General features: G+C 57.1%; 1 protein-coding gene and 2 long non-coding RNA genes across 3 annotated transcripts; 2 read left to right on the top strand and 1 right to left on the bottom strand.

Moving 5' to 3' along the window:
• Positions 1 to 1102: 1102 nt before the first annotated feature.
• LOC309856423 lies at positions 1103 to 8158 on the bottom strand. Its single transcript, XR_014307199.1, has 2 exons — positions 8068 to 8158; positions 1103 to 2816 (listed from the first exon to the last, which is right to left on the bottom strand). It is a non-coding gene; the product is annotated as an uncharacterized lncRNA (long non-coding RNA).
• Positions 6135 to 7028, top strand: LOC309856430. Its single transcript, XR_014307204.1, has 2 exons — positions 6135 to 6588; positions 6758 to 7028. It is a non-coding gene; the product is annotated as an uncharacterized lncRNA (long non-coding RNA).
• Positions 8090 to 12402, top strand: ZNF503 (zinc finger protein 503). Its single transcript, XM_082717605.1, has 2 exons — positions 8090 to 9060; positions 9823 to 12402. Exons 1-2 carry the CDS (start codon positions 8749 to 8751, stop codon positions 11455 to 11457), a joined length of 1947 nt encoding a protein of 648 aa, XP_082573731.1. The 5' UTR covers positions 8090 to 8748; the 3' UTR covers positions 11458 to 12402.
• The last annotated feature ends 5386 nt before the right edge of the window (positions 12403 to 17788 follow it).

Here is a 17788-nt window from a genome sequence, read left to right as displayed (position 1 = left end):
TCTGGCATAAAGCAACACTCAAAAAGTGCTAACTTCTGTTCTTGTTCTTCCTGAAAGAGGTGGGACCCCATGATCACGAATATGCATTCCCTACTGTCTGAAGGGGACGACAGATCATATTCCAGAAAACATCTAAGATCTCCTGGGCCAGGCAGGTCTCGGGACTACCAGGAAATCAACGTTTGATGAAGTCTTAACGTGCGAGTTTGGGCCGAGGTTGTTAGTGCGCACGTGCTTGTGTTTCTGTGATTTAAAAGCCGTAAGGCAAAACGCCAAGGAGGGAAGAGGAGCCCCCACCGTCCTGCAGCGAGGGCGCGGGCCTGAGATCCAGCTGCCGGGCCAGCGGGGGAGGAGCCTTACGAGCTGGGGGCGGGCCGGAGCAGCGGAGGGGCGGGGCCGGCGCCGCAGCCGGGGCCGCGGCCCCGCCCCCAGCGGAAGTGCCTCGGGGCCCGCTCCTCCCTCTCCAAGCTGGTTCTCCGGGCGGGTCCCCCGGCCGGTTCTCCCCAGCGCAATTCGGCTCCTAGAGGGAGTTCGGTTAGGGCCCCCAACGCTTGGTCGGAAGAGGAGGACCCGGGTCTGCGTACCTGGCTGTCTCGGGCTGTGCTCTGTCCCTCTCACTCCCCCGTCCTCCTTTTCATTCCTCTGTTACCAGCGCGGCCGCAGGCGCCGCAGGGAACCGCACAGGTAAAGAATCGGCTACTGAGGACGAAGGTGTAGGTGCCTCCCTGGCTGGACGGGCAAGGGAGAGGCTGACGGCACGTGCCCAGCTTTTTTCCAAAGCGATTGTATTCACAGTGGGGCTCGGGGTGGATGGACGTGGACCCTAGGAGCACTGCATTGCACTGGGGAAGCAGAGGGGGCGGGACTGAAGCCCCCAGAGCTTGGGAGCCGGATCATTTGTGTCCCCGCGTCTTGCGCAGGCTCTGTTGTGCCTGGGAGGTGGTGAGTTGGTGGAGTCTGGGATGCCGCTCCGGAGGGTTATCCCCCACCCACTCTCTGCAGTGACTGGGGTCTGACAGTGCTCCTCCCGGACGCGCACAGTCTGAGGTTGGCAGAATGAAAATCAATAAAATCAATGCAAATGCAAAGAACACGAAACGTGTTGGATTGCTGCTATTATTTGCGTTTGTTAAATTATTTTATTTAAAAAAAAAACACATTTTTTTTTTCCTTGGGAAAGGTGTCTTTGACTCGGATCAGGGCCTCGGAGAGGGACGTAAAAGGACCCCCGGGTCTTCCCGCAGGGGCCGGGGGCCTGTCCACGGACCCAAGCGGCTCAAACTTCCCGAAGCGGCAGTGCTCGGTCCAGCGACGGGAGTGGATCCCCCAGTGCGCTCGGCTTCCGTATAAGGATTTCCCCCGCGCCTCATTGTCCGCACTTTAGGGAGATGCACCCCCCTCCATCCGCATTTCCCCCGTTCACCACCCCCACGCCACGGGGGCCATGCCTCCTCCCTTCCCCCCGAGCTCTCCCCGGCGCTTTAAATAATGATATTTGCATGCAGGGAGCGATTCATAAATATGTCAGGGCCGGTGAAATATAGGCAACATTTCAAACTTTCTATTTAAAAAACATGAATTATGGCCGCGGAAAATGTGTTCCCATTTAAAGGCGATACGAAGTATTTGGTGTCTCGTCCCCGGGCCCATCCATCACGCAGACAATAAAGAGAGTTTTTCGCCCTGACACCCGCGATTTATGGGCGCCCTTCTCTGCCCTCATCACTCACCCGCCGCGGCCGGCCCGGCGACAGGCCCCGCGGAGAGACCGGCAGCCGCCCCCCATCCCCGCGCCGGCCCGCGCGCGCACTTTGCGCCCTAGCCAGCCGCCCAAGTCTGCCGCTCCCAGGGGGGAAGCGCCAGCTCCAGGGAGTTGGGAGTTCGGCGGTGATGGTCTACACAGCCGAGCAGGAGCTGAAAGCACACTCGTTCTCTCACCTCGGTGCAAGCTTCTCTTAGGGGCGGGAACTGAGCGCGCCTAGAAGCGGCCTTGCGGGCCGGCTCAGCGTCCCAGCCTCGCCAGCCAACCGCGGCGCCGCGCTTGTGAGTTTCCAGCGCAGACTGCGGAAGGTTATTTATGCGCGAGTTCGAGGTGAGGGGAGAGGACTGGGCTGGGGTCTCCCCAAGCCGATTTCTAGGCATTCCACCCCCGGGGAGGCGAGCTGGTCCTCAGCTTTCTTGAGCCCTGCAGGGCGGACGCTTCTGGGCAAAGCTCTTTCTGCAACTTTAACAAAGCTTCCTTCTCTCTGGTGCGATCCCCACAAACACATCCTGGGCGTCCGCCACACATTGGAAACTATTTTTACGGACTGGGGCCGAGGAGTTGGCGAGAAATAAGGAAGGGGAGGTGCCTTCCCTAGTGTTTCGTCTAGGGCCAGGCTCGGCCGCCCCAAGCTTTCTTCGCCCACCACCCCCACCTTGCACGCGCACAGACCAGCGCGCCGTCCTAAGTCGCCACCGAATCCCTGTGGCAAAGTTGCGTCGAAGAAAGTTTGGGCTTCATTTGCCGCGGAATTTGCTTTCAGTTTTCGCCGCGGGCGGACTCGGCCGGGCAGGTTCCCGAAGAACCACCAGAAGTGGGGGCTGCCGGGCACTGCCGGGCAGCCAGGGGCCGCTCCCGGCCTGAGTGCGCTGATAGTCCAGCCTCCTTCGGAGGCCGGACCTACAGCCACACAATCACCAGGAGCCACCTCGCGTCCCGTGCTGGGCCGATGCGTCGGCGTACTCTCCAACCGGGAGCCGTTTCCTGCCGGATGCCTGCAAGCTCAATTTATTCGGATACAGGCAGCGCAAACCGCAGAGAAATCCCGTCGATTCTAAAAATGACAAGGTTGAATTTATTAGATCAAGATTCATGTGTAAGTGCAGGGAGATGAACATTATACAAACAGCTCCACGTCCAGTGTGAACGGAAGATCGCTTCCTGTTTCAGGGAGATGTAATATAATATTTGAATATTTAGATCTATAGAGGGATATAAAATATTATTAAATTCTTGGTGTGTGCTCATACAGTTAAGTTGGAAAAATTCTAGAACAAGTTCTTTTTTCTTTTTTTTAAACAGCTCCTGCTTGAGTGCAATTCGGACTTGAGATAGCCTTGTGTCCAAATAACCACACAGCGAATATTTCCTATAACCAGAGTGAGTTTTGCTAGGTTGAAGGGTGCACTATGTGTACCTCTTTAAATAATCTGCGGCGTGGGAGAGGCGAAATAAATACATTTAAGAAGAGCAGTCACACAGATAATTGAACTGCATCGCTACAATATTTCCGGGTATGGAAATAAATATTACTACCAGGTCAGCTGTGTAAGGTGTGCACAATTAGGGGGGCTTTCGAGAACCCGGGGTGGGAGCCACGGGTCCTGCAGCTCTGGACACGGAGCATGCTGAGATAGGCTGTATTCGATAACCTCAACCTCAGACCACGCTGTGACAACTGGAAGAGGCTCGGCCCAGATGCCCAACACTGTCTTCCCTGAGGTTCTCCCGGATACAAGCCCGGAGAGGGCGACTTAACCAGGTGCTGAAAGTGCCATTTAGGGTAACAGGACCTAAGGTCATGCCCGCAGACTTTTCCCCCTTAGCTACTTCAACGACCCCACAATCCCAGCTCCACCGGGTTCAGGTAGTGGCCATTTGGGCCTATCAATCCGGAGCAATAGCGCGGAAAAGGACAGGTTGCGCTTGGCTCCGAGGTGTCTCCAAGCGCAAAGCTGGAGGACACCGGAGAAGGCCATGATTTCTCCTCCGTGTCGAATCTGGGCCCCACCCGGCCCGGGGAGCACCCGTTTGAAGGCATAGAAGTGATTATCTGACTACATTTACTTATTAGGTGTTAGGCACCCCCTCACATCCTCAAAGTTGAAGCCCAGATGCCTCGAGGGTCTCCTCCACATATTTGCAAAGCTCAGGCAGCAACAAGAGCAAGATCGGCGCCGTTGCAGCTGTGAAACTCCAAGGCCAAATACTTATTCCAGAATAGGGCGCTTGCAACCGTCCAAGCATCACATTGCTGTGGTCCTTTCTTCTCACCCCTCCAAACGCCCCCAACCCTTAAAACAGTCGCAGAGCTTCTGAGGGCCTCTGCCTGGGTAGAAATCAGACAGGACTTTGTCAGGAGTTCCTGGGAATTGCACACACTCCTGAGGCAGCCTTGACGCAGAGAAATAACCCGGGCCCTGAGAATGCCCTGCTTCAGAAAGTGTGATTGCGCCGAAGTGGTATATACGGTATACCGAGAAGAGGGAGAGAGAATAGGAAATATTCCCCGTCTTCCCCATCAAACAGGAAAAGGGGGAAAGGAAGAGGAGGAAAATAAATAAATAAATAAATAAATAAATAGTCTAGAAAGAAGCGGGTGAGAAAACAAAAAAGAGAAGGGGTTGGGGGTTGGAAAGTCAGGACAGGCGAGCCAAAAAGAGTACAGGCCGTGGCGAGGCGCTGGGACCAGGCCGGACCGTGGCTCCGGCAGGCCCGGTGCCACCGGAGAAGAGGTGAGGGCCGCCCGAGACCGTCCCTCACCAGCCCTGCGAATCTGGGCCCGGCTCCCAGTCCGGAGGGGCGGGCCTGGGACCAGCGGCCTCCGCCAGCTCCTACTCTCCCCCCTCCCGGGGGACTACAAGGCGGGGCGGGACCGCGGTGGGGAGGCCCCCAGGGGCGCGCGCCAGTCCCGGACTGTTTGGGCGCTCTGGGCCAGGCTTTCCAGCTCGCCAGGCCTGACCTGTCAGGCGGATTATCTTCGAGGGAGATTAATAGGGGAGGCGGGCTGCAATAATAATCGTTTTGTTTGATGTGACAACTCTGATAGGCGTTGATTTACTTACAAACTGATAGGCTTTTAATTGAGCGCCTCCGCCGAGCCCGAGATGAAAGGGAAGCGGCGGTGAAAGGCGGCCCGCCTGCCCTCCGGCCTCAATACTGATTAGCCATCTCGACAGTGAATAGTTCAAGGCATTTTCAAACTTTTTCCCTCAGCTCTCTCGCCTTCCTTCTCCTCCCACCCCCTCCTCAAATATCTGCCATGCCCACTCCTTTTTTAGAGAAAACAAATCATTTACACTGTGTGCAAATAAAATCCGCAGGACATCCACGCCAACCGCCGCTGGGGTTGGAGGCTTTAGGCCTAGTGCGGAGTAATTAATAACTCCCCCACCCGCAAGGCCTGCAAAGCCTTCAGGGATTTGGCCTCCCGGGCGAGGTGCGCAGGCTCGCAAGCTGGCGCCTCCCGAAAGCCGGGGACGTGCAGGCCCCCAGGCGCCCCCATGCGCTCGGACCTTCCGAGTTGGGGTTTGCAAAGAGCGAACGCATGCGGACCACGACCCGCTCGCGCGCGCCGCACCGCGCAGGCCTGCGAGCTTGTGCAGCCACACCGAGGCACGCCCATTCTGGGGCACGCGGGGCCCACTCTCTGGTTCCCCCAGGATTTAGGTGCGGGGGTTGCCACCCCTGAACCGCCCGATGTGAAGAGAAAGCTGCTGGAATTCCGGGAGAGGGAAAGAACTGAGCCTGGAGACTGGGCTCTGTCGGGGCCGGGGCGGGGAGGGGGGCTGCAAAAGAAGACGCCCGCTATCACCTCCACTTCTGGCCGCCGCTCCCAGCATTCAGTGTCCAGGCCTCGCGTGGAGTCTGCGGCGACGCGCGACCCACGGCTGTGCTCGCGGAGCTGGGAGCTCCACAGTTGATCCCGGCCGGCACCTCGACAGCGGCGCGCTCAATGACACAGACACTAACATACCCGCAGGATACAGGCGGCCTCCCCCACACGCTGCCCTGCAGAGACAGCTTAGGACTGTCCTGCCCTCAGAAACGGGCATCTGAGACTCGCTCCCCAAAGATTATTCGGACAACCTTCACAACTTCGGGTGTGGCCTCACCACCGTCTCACGGACTCACCTTCCTCACCTCCGCACAGGCAGATACCAAATCCCCTTGACCGCAGGTGTGTTCTTAACACCTATACACACGCAGGCACGCACACCGACGAAGAGCAGCCCAAAATACACACTTCCCTCTTCTCCAAATTATTTTTAGTCAAGTTACAATCTCATCAAGTTTACCAACCTAAAGAATCAAGGGATAAGATTAAAACACAGGAAAAGAATGCCTATGAGAAAATTCTAAAACTCACCCCAGAAAGTTCTCGGTACCTGTGTGGAGTGGAAGAGAGACAAAAAAGGCGGGGGGAGGGCACGGGGTGGTGAGAGAGGAGAGGGCTAGCCTGCGGAGGGCAGGTCCCAGACTCGGCCCCCGCGGTACGGGGCTCAGCGCGGAAGGAAACCGGGTCGCCAGACCCGGCCCTGCCCCCCGCGCGGGTACAGACTGGCTCCTGGCTCCCCGCGCTCCCTACCCTACCATTTATCAAAGGACTTGACAACAAAAGAAGAGCTGGGGCGGAAAAGTGGGGGAGGGGAAATTCAAAGTCGTCCAAGTCCTTCCGAGGAAGGGGTTGTGTCCTCCTCTTGCCCCCTTCCCGTTTTCTGCGAGTTTCTGGAGGCGACCTCCGAATTCGCTCCGGACGCTGCCAAAGCCCTGACAACTCATACAGCGGCGCAGACGTCCGTACACACTTGTGCACCCAGCTTCAGGTACACAGAGGCAGGCACAGCGCCTCCCCTCTTCCTTCCAAACCGCCGGAGTGACGGTGCAAATCGAGGGGAACGCGGCAGTCCCGCTCCGCTTCCCTGGAAGACCCAAGTTCCTACAGGCAGCCGCCCCCTCCCGCTCTCTCTTCTTCCCTCTGCTTTCTCCACGCAGGTCAGTCCCGGCTTGGCGTTCCCATAAATTCGAGTGAGCAGCCCAGAGTAACCCCGGCTACCCAGCCTGCGGGGATACAGCAGGGTCGGAGAGGTTTGGAGAGGGGATCTGACTCAGCTGGAGATGTCTCCACCGTACACCCATGGCCAGGCCTCTTCGCAGCCTCTCAGCCCTAGCCGCGATCCGAAGGGAGGTCAAAGGCGTAAGTCGGGGAGGAGGTACCCCACCATTGACCTTCAGGACTCAATACTGCGTTGTGGTGTGCCTGTCAGAATGAATTCTGTGTTTGGGGTCTGGGCACTACGAAGGGTTGGGTCCGCGGCAGGCTGGCAGCCTGACATCCTCATGCTCCCGAGGGACTATCCTGGGGACAAAAATATTTCCCATCTTAGACGTCTCCGCCGCCCGTCTTAAGTACCCGGGGCAGCTCCTCCCACCGCGGCCCCAAAGGACCGAAGTCCCAGAAGTAGAAAGGTGTAAGGGGAGAGGCGCACACCTCAGGCCTGAGCAGCCCTCTCAGCGCCCTGGGCACACCTGCGCGCTTTACTCTCACTATTCATTTTCCTGACACCGAAAGCCTCTTCTCCTCTCTTTCATTCTTTTTCTTAGAGCCACCCCCCACCCCATCCCAGGAGGCTGCTCCTCTTTCCCCCTCCGCTGGGTCCCCCTTGGTCTCTTCCTTACTCTCCATCTCTCTCTTCCTCACTCTTTTTCCTTCAAGTCGCACCCGCCTTGTAATCAGCAACAAAAGCTGACATAAATCACTGGCGGATTGACAAGAGCTGACAAATAACTGATTGATTGCGGTCGAGGAACATTGACAATTGATGGAGGGGTGGGGATGCCCAAAGAACTGAAGAGAGGGGGAGAGGAGGAGAGAGGGTAGCAGGGGAGAGTAAGAATGGGGGGGCGGGGAGTGGAGGAGAAGACTGAGTGTGAAACAGAGGAAACATGTGACCCCCGCTCCAGCCCCAATCTGCGCGTCCCCGGGAGTCACGTGGCTGGGAAGGGCTGGGAGCCCCGCGCACAGCCGGGAGAACAGCCGCCGCCGCCTCCGCTGCCCACCTAGCTTCTGGTTTCTCCGCTGCCGAATCTCGGGGAATCAAAGCGGGCGGGCGCACTTCCTCCGTCACCCTCTCCGCACCTTTCCTTACCCTGGCGGCCGCGCCGCGAGAGATTTCAATTACTGAGCGAGACAATATTTGGTGTGTGGGTCCCCTGTGCGCCCCTGGAGGTGAAAGTCCGGCCGTTGTCCAGACTCCCGCCATTGCTCCTTCTGGTCATCCCTTCAATCTGATCCTCATACGCACCCTCCTGCAAAAAAAGATTTCAGTTTATTTTCGAGCCACGGAAAGGAAGGACGACGAGGAAGAAAAAAGAGGGAGGCGGCACATAGCAAACGCAGAATAAATGTCCAGCTCGTCCTCGGAGCGAAATCGAGGGAGGGGACACGCGGGAGGGAGGCGGTGAAGAAGGAGCTGCCCATTAAAACCAGCGCTGAGAGTCCTGGCGGCGGCGGCGGCGGCGGCGCGGGACGCGTCACATCCCCTTGACCCTCCAATCACCTCGGGCTCCCATTTGATTGGAAGGCGGCAAAGGCTTTAATCTCCCCCTCGGTGCAGCTGCTTTTGAAGTGAGTTTCCTCGCCAGAGCCCCGGCTGGACAGGCAGCGGCTCACATCGCCAAGCGCAGCGCCAGCGCCGGGTCGCGAGTGCGCAGCGCAGGGCACAGCCCGAGGCGGACACGGCGAGCCACCCGGCACTCCCACAGTCCGACCGGCTCCTCCCGCTTGGCCACGGCACCGCTGCTGGCCACCCAGGATTATTCGCTTCTAGCTCCAGGCGCCGAGAAGGCGCGCTGGGTGCCCGTGGCCGCCGCGCCAGCTCCTCCTCCTCCTACTGCTTCTGCTTTCCCGGCGAGCGCGCAGCCCGGAGCCCGCCCCACGCCTCACGGAGCCCTCCCCCCGCTGCTCCCATGCGTGCGGGTGGGTCATGAGCACAGCGCCCTCGCTTTCTGCCCTAAGAAGCAGTAAGCACAGCGGCGGCGGAGGCGGCGGCGGCGGCAGCAGTGCGGACCCTGCCTGGACCAGCGCGCTCTCTGGAAATAGCTCCAGCCCCGGCCAAGGCTCGTCCCCGGCCGGCAGCACCAAGCCTTTTGTGCACGCTGTGCCCCCCTCTGACCCTCTCCGCCAGGCTAACCGCCTGCCCATCAAGGTGCTGAAGATGCTGACGGCACGGACTGGCCACATTTTGCACCCCGAGTACCTGCAGCCCCTGCCTTCTACTCCCGTTAGCCCCATCGAGGTAAGGACCCTCTCCCCGGATCGCGCTAGGACCACCACCCTGGCTGCCGCTCCACGGGATTTCTTTCTCTCGGGATCGGGGGTGGGGGGGTGGGGGGTGGTCAGAGTGATTCAGCTCCGGGATGGGGGAGAGCATAGTGCTCCCAAATCGTAAAAACTAGGGCGGAAAGGGGGTAGGAGGTAGAATGGGGTGTGAATGCTAAGGGACAAAGCAACCAAAACTTATTTCTCTCTTTGGTATTAAAGCCCCAACCCCGACCCAGGCCCCCTCACTTTCGGCCTGGAAGACGGGCGGAAGTCCGAAATGCGGTTCCAAAGTCGCAGTCTTAAGGTTCCCCAGAAGCTGGTATCTGTACACAGCCTCTAAGGCGCCAACTGCCCAAGCCCTTACTCTGAAGAATTGGGGATATAAATAAGTGGTGTGTGTGTGTGTGTGTGTGTGTGTGTAGTTTGGGGTCTAGGAGTCAGAAACAAAAGCATTTAGTGAGTATTTTTAAATACACAGCGTTTAGAGAGGTCAGGAAATACGTTGATTTGGTGGGATAAGAGGGAGGCAGCGGCCTTTCTCAAGGGCGAGTCTGTGTGTCTGTCTGTTCGTCCGTCTTGGGGGAGGTGAAGTCGTGCTGTCTAGAATTGCCCCTAGAGCTGGGAGGGTCTTCACTGGCGATTGCGGAAGGGCGTTTGATCCCTAGAAGCCAGGATTCTAAAGGGTTTCCCCTTCTTTCTCTTTGTGCCACCCCCAACCCCACGTCTGACCCCGCAGCTTGATGCCAAGAAGAGCCCGCTGGCGCTGTTGGCGCAAACATGCTCACAGATCGGGAAGCCCGACCCCTCGCCCTCTTCCAAACTCTCCTCTGTCGCCTCCAATGGGGGCGGCGCGGGCGGTGCCGGCAGCGGCACCGGGGGCGACAAGGACGCAAAGTCTGGCCCCCTCAAGCTGAGCGACATCGGCGTGGAGGACAAGTCGAGTTTCAAGCCGTACTCCAAACCCGGCTCGGATAAGAAGGAGCCGGGAGGCGGCGGCGGCGGAGGCGGTGGTGGCGGGGGCGGCGGCGGGGGGGTTTCAGCAGAGAAGTCCGGATTCCGGGTACCGAGCGCCACCTGCCAGCCATTCACGCCCAGGACAGGCAGCCCAAGTTCCAGTGCCTCGGCCTGCTCGCCGGGAGGCATGCTGCCTTCGGCCGGGGGCGGCCCGGAGGGCAAGGACGACAAGAAGGATCCCGACGTGGGCGGCGGCGGTGGCAGCAGCAAAGGTTCCGGGGGCACCTCGGCCGAAGGGGGACCCACGGGGTTGGCGCACGGCCGGATTAGCTGCGGCGGAGGGATTAATGTGGACGTTAACCAGCACCCAGATGGGGGCCCCGGGGGCAAGACTCTAGGCTCAGACTGCGGCGGCTCATCCGGCTCCAGCTCCGGTTCGGGCCCCAGCGCGCCCACCTCCTCCTCGGTACTGGGCTCTGGGCTGGTGGCCCCGGTATCGCCCTACAAGCCGGGCCAGACAGTGTTCCCTCTGCCTCCGGCGGGCATGACCTACCCAGGCAGCCTGGCTGGGGCCTACGCGGGCTACCCGCCCCAGTTCCTGCCACACGGCGTGGCACTTGACCCTACCAAGCCGGGCAGCCTGGTGGGGGCACAACTGGCGGCGGCCGCGGCGGGCTCTCTGGGCTGCAGTAAGCCGGCCGGCTCCAGCCCTTTGGCCGGGGCGTCGCCGCCATCCGTGATGACAGCCAGCTTGTGCCGGGACCCGTACTGCCTCAGCTACCATTGCGCCAGCCACCTGGCAGGGGCGGCGGCAGCCAGCGCTTCGTGCGCTCACGATCCGGCCGCGGCGGCCGCGGCGCTCAAGTCAGGATACCCGCTGGTGTACCCTACGCACCCGCTGCACGGCGTACACTCATCGCTAACAGCTGCCGCCGCTGCCGGCGCCACGCCGCCCTCCCTGGCCGGCCACCCCCTCTACCCCTACGGCTTCATGCTCCCTAACGACCCGCTCCCCCACATCTGCAACTGGGTGTCGGCCAACGGGCCCTGCGACAAGCGCTTCGCCACTTCCGAAGAGCTGCTGAGCCACTTGCGGACCCATACGGCCTTCCCCGGGACAGACAAACTGCTGTCGGGCTACCCCAGCTCATCGTCCCTGGCCAGCGCCGCAGCGGCCGCCATGGCTTGCCACATGCACATCCCCACGTCGGGCGCTCCGGGCAGTCCCGGGACGCTGGCGCTGCGCAGCCCCCACCACGCGCTGGGACTCAGCAGCCGCTACCACCCCTACTCCAAGAGCCCGCTCCCCACACCCGGCGCTCCTGTGCCTGTGCCCGCCGCCACCGGACCCTACTACTCCCCCTACGCCCTCTACGGACAGAGACTGACCACGGCCTCGGCGCTGGGGTATCAGTGAAGGCGGTGGGGAGGGCTAGCGAGGGAGAGAGAAGAGCAGAGGGGAGGGAGGAGCCGAGGGAGGGGTGGAAACAGGGCAGAGGCTACTGTCACTCGCGCGTGGGGATGACCCGGGCCAGGAAAGGAAAAATATATATACCATATCTATCTACCCAAAACAGCGACCGAGACCCGGTGGGAAACTCCCTTTTCCCCCACCTCTCACCTCCCCACCCACCCAAACTTTATAAAAGTTGAAAAAATATCATTTGACTTTTTATAGAAAAAGAAGGAAAAATTAATTGAGAAAGTGTTCATCTGAGGACTGCATCGGTGGACACTGGTATTTATTTATGTTAGCTCCAAGCGGACCCGTGGTTCAAAAGTGCATTATTTAGTTTGAGCTCCGTAGGTAAAAAGGAGGAGGGGTAAAAAAAAAAAAAAAATTAAATCTTGAGGGTAAAAATGTGGAAAACAAACCCTCCCGTCCCTTGTAGATTATAAATAAATACAAAACCGCCACAGAACTAGAGGTCTTCTCTTTAATGTTACTTTAAAATTGCTATTATTGTATTGTACGTTCTTATTTAATGTCTGATTGAAACACAAATTTACATGCATGTTTGTTACAAAAAATGAAAAAACAAAACAAAACAAGTCACAATTTGTCAGCTCTGATTTCAAATTGCAATTATTTTTAAGGTGTATACCATCGAAAGAGAATGGGTATTTTTTTGTATGTATTCTGGAAGAAAACAAAAAAAAAAGGAAAAACAATTTTATTCCAAAACCTCATTTGCCTTATTTTGTTCTTTAAAAGGAACACAACTATTTTTAATTTTTAAGTCCACCCGCTGAGAAGGGGACAAGTAAGGTTTACGTCATGTACTAAAATAATAGACAATGTATCGCTTTAAAGATTAAAATTCCGTATATTTGATGTATTAAAAGGTTTTACTTCTTCTTATTATCTTTTTTATTTTTTGGTTAAAGAGAAAGGAAGAGCATGGCAGTTTCGGCCGCAGTGGGTTCCCTGGGCCTCACGGCTACTCCTACTTCCCAGGACCGTGGCTGCATTTCCTATTGTTTTTGTTGTGATTTTTCAGGAAGAAGCAGAGGGCTGACCAGTCGTGGGGTTGGCCTTGGGGAAAATATTTTTAAACAGGGGATTTCACAATTTGTAGACAGTGTCCTGAGCAATCGCTCATTTAGTTTTTATTTTTTCTCCTGGCACACGGTTTGTTAAAAGTGAAAGAAAGAAAAAAAAAGATTTTTAAAAATCATTATTTCTCTCTTGAGATTTTTGAGAATCTGGCTTTTCTTTTGTATAGAGAGCGGCGAAGTCCCAGACTCTCCCGAGGCTTTAGCCCCGGAAAGGTGCCACTGTCCGCTGTGCCTGTCTTTGCTTTTCCATGCATCCCCTGTCCCGGGCGGGCAGTCGGGACAGATTTGAGGGACGGTGAGTGCTTGGGAATCTGCTACGGGCCCGGGCAGAGTGCGCCGGAACCTTCTTGCACCTCAGGAAAAAGTAAGTTCGCTCTCCTTTTCTCCCTCTGGCTGCCGGGGCCCACCCCTCACCACACCATGCCCGGGCTCCTTCCTCTCTCCGGGGTCCCGGCTCGCGGCCGGTCCGCGCCGCCGCTGCTTTTCCGCGTCCAGATTTCTTTGCAGCCCGAGCTCTACCCCAGTCTGCGCCGCCGGAGAGCGCGCCGGGGCACGAGACCCGCACGCCCCTTCAGATTCGGCCCCAAGAGAGTCCTGGAGCCCATTCTCGGTCTCGCCGGGGCAACCAGGTGGGCGCTGAGCTCTTGTGCTGGGCTGCAAGCTCGGATCGGAAAAGGCGCGGCGGGACCCTCCGTCCGGACGCGCATCCCCGCGGTGCGCAGGGCTCCCGTCTCCCCAGCTTGAGCGGCGGGACTGACTGAGCCGCAGGAAGCTCCGATGGAACTGCGCAGAGAAGAGCCCTAACCTTCCTTGGGGATAGGTGGGGGCCGAGGCCCACTCGTCCACCCCCCACCCCCAACGCACAGATACTCATGCTCCAGCCCTGGGCGCGAGCTCTGGTCTTCTGGTTCTTTGGGCGCTCGCCGTCCCAGGGGCCTGGGAGCTCTGGGCCCAGTGCGCCACTTTCCCGGGACCACGGAGCCGCGGCACTGTGCGCGCACCCCGAACTCCCCTCTCTCTGGGGTCAGGCCGTTCTGGGTTCTCCCAACGGCCGGCCTCCTTCGGCGTCAAGCTCCCCCTGCTGCCTCGGGAGGCTCACCGCCGCGCAGAGGCCGCCCTCAGCCTCGGGCCTCGGTCGGTCAACCGCGCCGTTCCCGCCGCCATTAGCTTAGGGCCTGGCGACTTTGAGACTTTCCACTCTCCTCCCAGCGTCAGCCTCACGGGTGGCACGCAGAGCAGCGCCGGCGTTTCCCGGGTTGCACGCAGAGTAGCCCCGGCGACGGACGGGACGCTACGGGAGCTCTCGGGCCTCCACCCGGAGACAACTTTGTGGAGACTCGGGCTCCGTCGCCTTCGACCCTCAGGACCGCACTCCCCGACTCGGGGAACGGGAGTTGCCGGCGGCCGGAGGACCCCAGCGGGCGGTGTCCTGGGACGCCGCAAGCACCGCTCCCCCTCTCCTGCGGCTAAGAGAAGCTGGGTTGGGCCTGGCTGGGCCTGGCTCCTCGAGAACCCCGGCCGATGGGGAGCTTGTCATCCCCAGACTCCGGGACAGACCCCGGCCACAGGGCACCCCCGCAAGCGGGAGGGGCGGACGTTCCAGGAGGTGGTGCGGTTCGCGTCCTCGCCGCTCCAGGGCCCAGGGCTTGGGACGCGACAGCCAAGGCAGGCCCCGCTCACCCTCTCCCCAGCACTAGCCACACGCCCCTGGCCACTCCGACCCACACGCTTCTCTTAGCCGCGTGGCTTCGGACCGGGGTCCTTGCGCCACCACGTCTCACCCGCCAGGACTCGTTAGGGTGGGGAAGGGCCTAGAAGATACCCCGCCCTGGAATTTCAGGTCTGAGACCCGAAGGGAGACAAATTGGACAAGTTCGTGCCTTTACGCCCACTCTTGGTATTTTATTAACAAAAATCAAAACCAAACGCCTTGAAATTTTAATGAGACCTCCTTCCCGGATAAGGTGCTCCGAGGCGGCAAAATGCCGGAGCTGAGGACGTGGGGGTTAGAGGGAGAAAGGGTTCCCCGACGTGTTGGATGGAACTGAGTCAGCCGGGCGCGGAGTTAGGGAGGACAGGATGCCAGCCTGTGCTACGCATCCAGGCCCCAGGTGCGAGTCTGCCTTGCTGCACGAACGCCTACCCTTACGGCGCGCTCCGCGGCTCTCTCCGGTTTTCTCCGGATCTGAGCGGGATCCCAGAGACCCGGACCGCCGCCGCGGACGCCGGAGTAAAGAACGGCGTGTCCGCCAGGCGGCGCTGCAGAGCCCACCAGAGCGCGAAGGAGAACAGGAACCCACGCCCCGGCGACGGCCGCGGGCTGCGTGGTCACCCCGCCAGCCAGCCAGAGCCTCCACTATCGCCGGCGGAGCGGTGTCTGGGAGTCCCCTCTGTGTACTTCCTCGCTCCGCTCCTGCTGTGAACCATGTCCTCTGTGGCTCTCCACCTTCTAGCTTCTGCTGTTGTGTTCCTTTTGCTCTGTTTCTCTGTCCCAGAGGAGTTGGCCCAGATGTCACGGGCTCCTCCCCCACTACAGGCTCCCACCGCCACCCCCAACGCTCCGACACATCACCTTGTCTGTCATTCTAAAGTGGTCCCCTAGGGCCTACCCCTTGTCAAAGGCTGTCCATTTCTTTACTCGGCCCTGACAGAGATGGAGAAACTGAGGCTAAGTCCTGGAAGTCAGTGGCAAGACCTCAACAGAAAGTGCAAGACTCTCTCCATTCGGCTCCTGACCCCATCTGTACCTCTGGTGATGACAGTGATCCCGGCGTCTTTGTGCCAGGTGGTCTGTAAGCAGTACAGAAAGGCAGACGAAAAAAAGCCCCTCTAGTTGATGAACTCCTTGTGCTTCAGAAAACCTGTACAAGGTACAGAGAAGGTGAGACTTGTCCCTGGGAGATCAGCCACCCACGAAGGCTAGAGGCCTGGGCATGTTCAGAGTGACTACAAAGCTCAGGCTGACCTTTTCTCCCTTGGGATGTTACAAAGCACAAGAATGGCCGGGAACCAAACAGTCTGATTCAGCTGGGAGACAGTGTGCTGGACATATTTTTTTTTTTTTTTAAGTTCTCAGTGTTGTTGCTATTGTTATTATTGTTTTACTTTTTATTATGGATTTGCATACATACACAGAGGTAGAAAGAATGGTATAATAGACCCCATAAACCCATCACCTAGCCTCTGTTAGGAACTTACCACCAATCTTGTTTCCCTTTTGCCCCCTCCAACTCACCTCCCACCCCTTATTCTGAAATGAACACACATATCTTATCGTTTCACCTCTTTAGGCATTTGTCACTTCCAGCTGGGGTTTGAACCTATGCCAAGACTGCCTCCTAATCCAGGGCTCATCCTGCTACCTTGCCTCAGCTGAGGCTCAGTGAGACTTAAGGACATTGCTCAAGTTCAAGCAAAGCGAGGATCTAAACCCATTTCCATGAAGCCCAGAGCCCACGTACTTCACCCTACCCTGTGCTGGGGATTCCCCAAAGTCACAGGAACACTGAGCCCTTTCTGCTCTGAGGGACCCCAGTTTTTGCCCTGGGGGTGTCTAGCCTGCAAAAAAGATTCTTCAACCCCTTGCACGGAAGCAACGTCTCATGGGGAAACCCACAGCACAAGGGACCTTCTGTGAAAACAACTGAAAGCCACACGGTGCTGTGGAAAAGAGCACAGACTTGGGGTCAGGCTGATCTAAATCGAACTTTCAGCTCCATCACTGGCTCAACTCTGTGACTCGGTTTCTCTGGGCCTCAGTTTTCTCATCTGTAAAATGGGAACATTAATACTAACTCAATGGGGTTGTTATGAGTTTTGATCTTATCAAATAAAATAATGTGAAAATGCCTAACCTACTTTCTGGCCCATACTGACTCTTAGTAAAGGTAGACTTCTTTCCTTCTTCCCAAAATTTTGTTTTATTATGATCAACCCTCTTGCTCAAGTACTAACTGGGCCTTCCTCTGCCCAAACTCAAATTCTCACTCCATCACCTATCCATCAGAGTGCATCATCATGGTTCATCGTCTAATCTGGCCCCTCTTTGCCTGTCCCAATTCGTGTCTCAACAGTCCTGTGCCAGCCAGCTAGTCCCCAACACCTTGGTATGTCACGCTCATCATACACTCCTTCCCTGAAATGCCTTCCAAGCTCCCCTTCCCTCAAAACCCATCTCTTCAAAAACAAAACAAAACACCTCATCTCTACAGGAAGCCGTCCAGGTTTCCCCACCACCACCACCACACAATGATCTTTCCCTCAAGTTGCATTCTCTCCACACTTACTGAAAAGGCAGAAGGTAGAAGTATAAAGGCCAATGGACTAGGGATGAGGCTACTTGGATTTGAGTGGTGCCTCTTCATAGTTGTGTGACCATGAACAAGTCACTTATAACCTCTGTGACACTTGTCTTTAAAACTGGTATCAGGCTGTGCATACCTTGGGTGAGCAGCACATTTACCAACAATAATAATGTTCATAAGGAGCATGTATGGCACACTTTCCAGTCACTCATCTAGTCCTATTACCATTGCTAGTCTCATTTTACAAGTAGGGGAGCTGAGGACTAGAGAGAAGTAACTCTGTGGTCCAGAGCTCAAATCCTTAATTACTGTGCTAGTCCCTATGCTTGGAATCTATGTCCTCTGTATTCTTTTCCTAATTACTAGCAATTTAAAACTCCTGCTTTAAATCTCAGGCCTGTGTCACCTGCTCCTGGAAGCCCAAAGATCCTTCCCATCGGAATCACTGTCCTTCTCTTTGCTACTGGAGCACCTGTCCATCCTGCCATCATTTCTCTTTACATTTTCCTGACTGCCCAGACTCATGCAATGGGGAAGAGGGTCTGTCTTCTGTATCTATTTCTAGTTCTTGCAGCTAGCATGGTACCCAAAACATAGTAGATGTTCAATAAATGTGAGAGGGAGGAGAGAGAAGAAAGGAAAGAAGAGTGGGAGGAAGAGAGTGAAAGACAGAGGAAAACAAAAAAAGAAAAGATAGAAGGGGAGAAAGATGCAAAAGAATTGGGCCATCTTGGATGAGGCTATTCTTTCAAAGAGTAGGAGGAAAACTAACAGTGACCTTAGAGGAACTGGGACTGTCTTTGTCCACAGTGCAAAACTTGGGGCTGAGTAAGTGTCTATGAATCAGACCCTTAAATAGTGGCTTGAAGAAGATAAATGTTCTCT

The sequence above is a fragment of the Mustela nivalis genome, assembly GCF_964662115.1.
Source record: "Mustela nivalis genome assembly, chromosome: 2".
NCBI classification, from domain to species: domain Eukaryota; kingdom Metazoa; phylum Chordata; class Mammalia; order Carnivora; family Mustelidae; genus Mustela; species Mustela nivalis.
The sequence above is the reverse complement of the archived record's forward strand: the minus strand, read 5'-3'. Positions and strand labels throughout refer to the sequence as shown.

Excerpts from the sequence above, each read along its gene's own strand:
- ZNF503 (XM_082717605.1), top strand. The coding sequence starts at position 8,749 with ATGAGCACAGCGCCCTCGCTTTCTGCCCTAAGAAGCAGTAAGCACAGC. Across the intron at positions 9,061-9,822 it reads CTCCCGTTAGCCCCATCGAG|CTTGATGCCAAGAAGAGCCC; the intron begins GTAAGGACCCTC and ends CTGACCCCGCAG.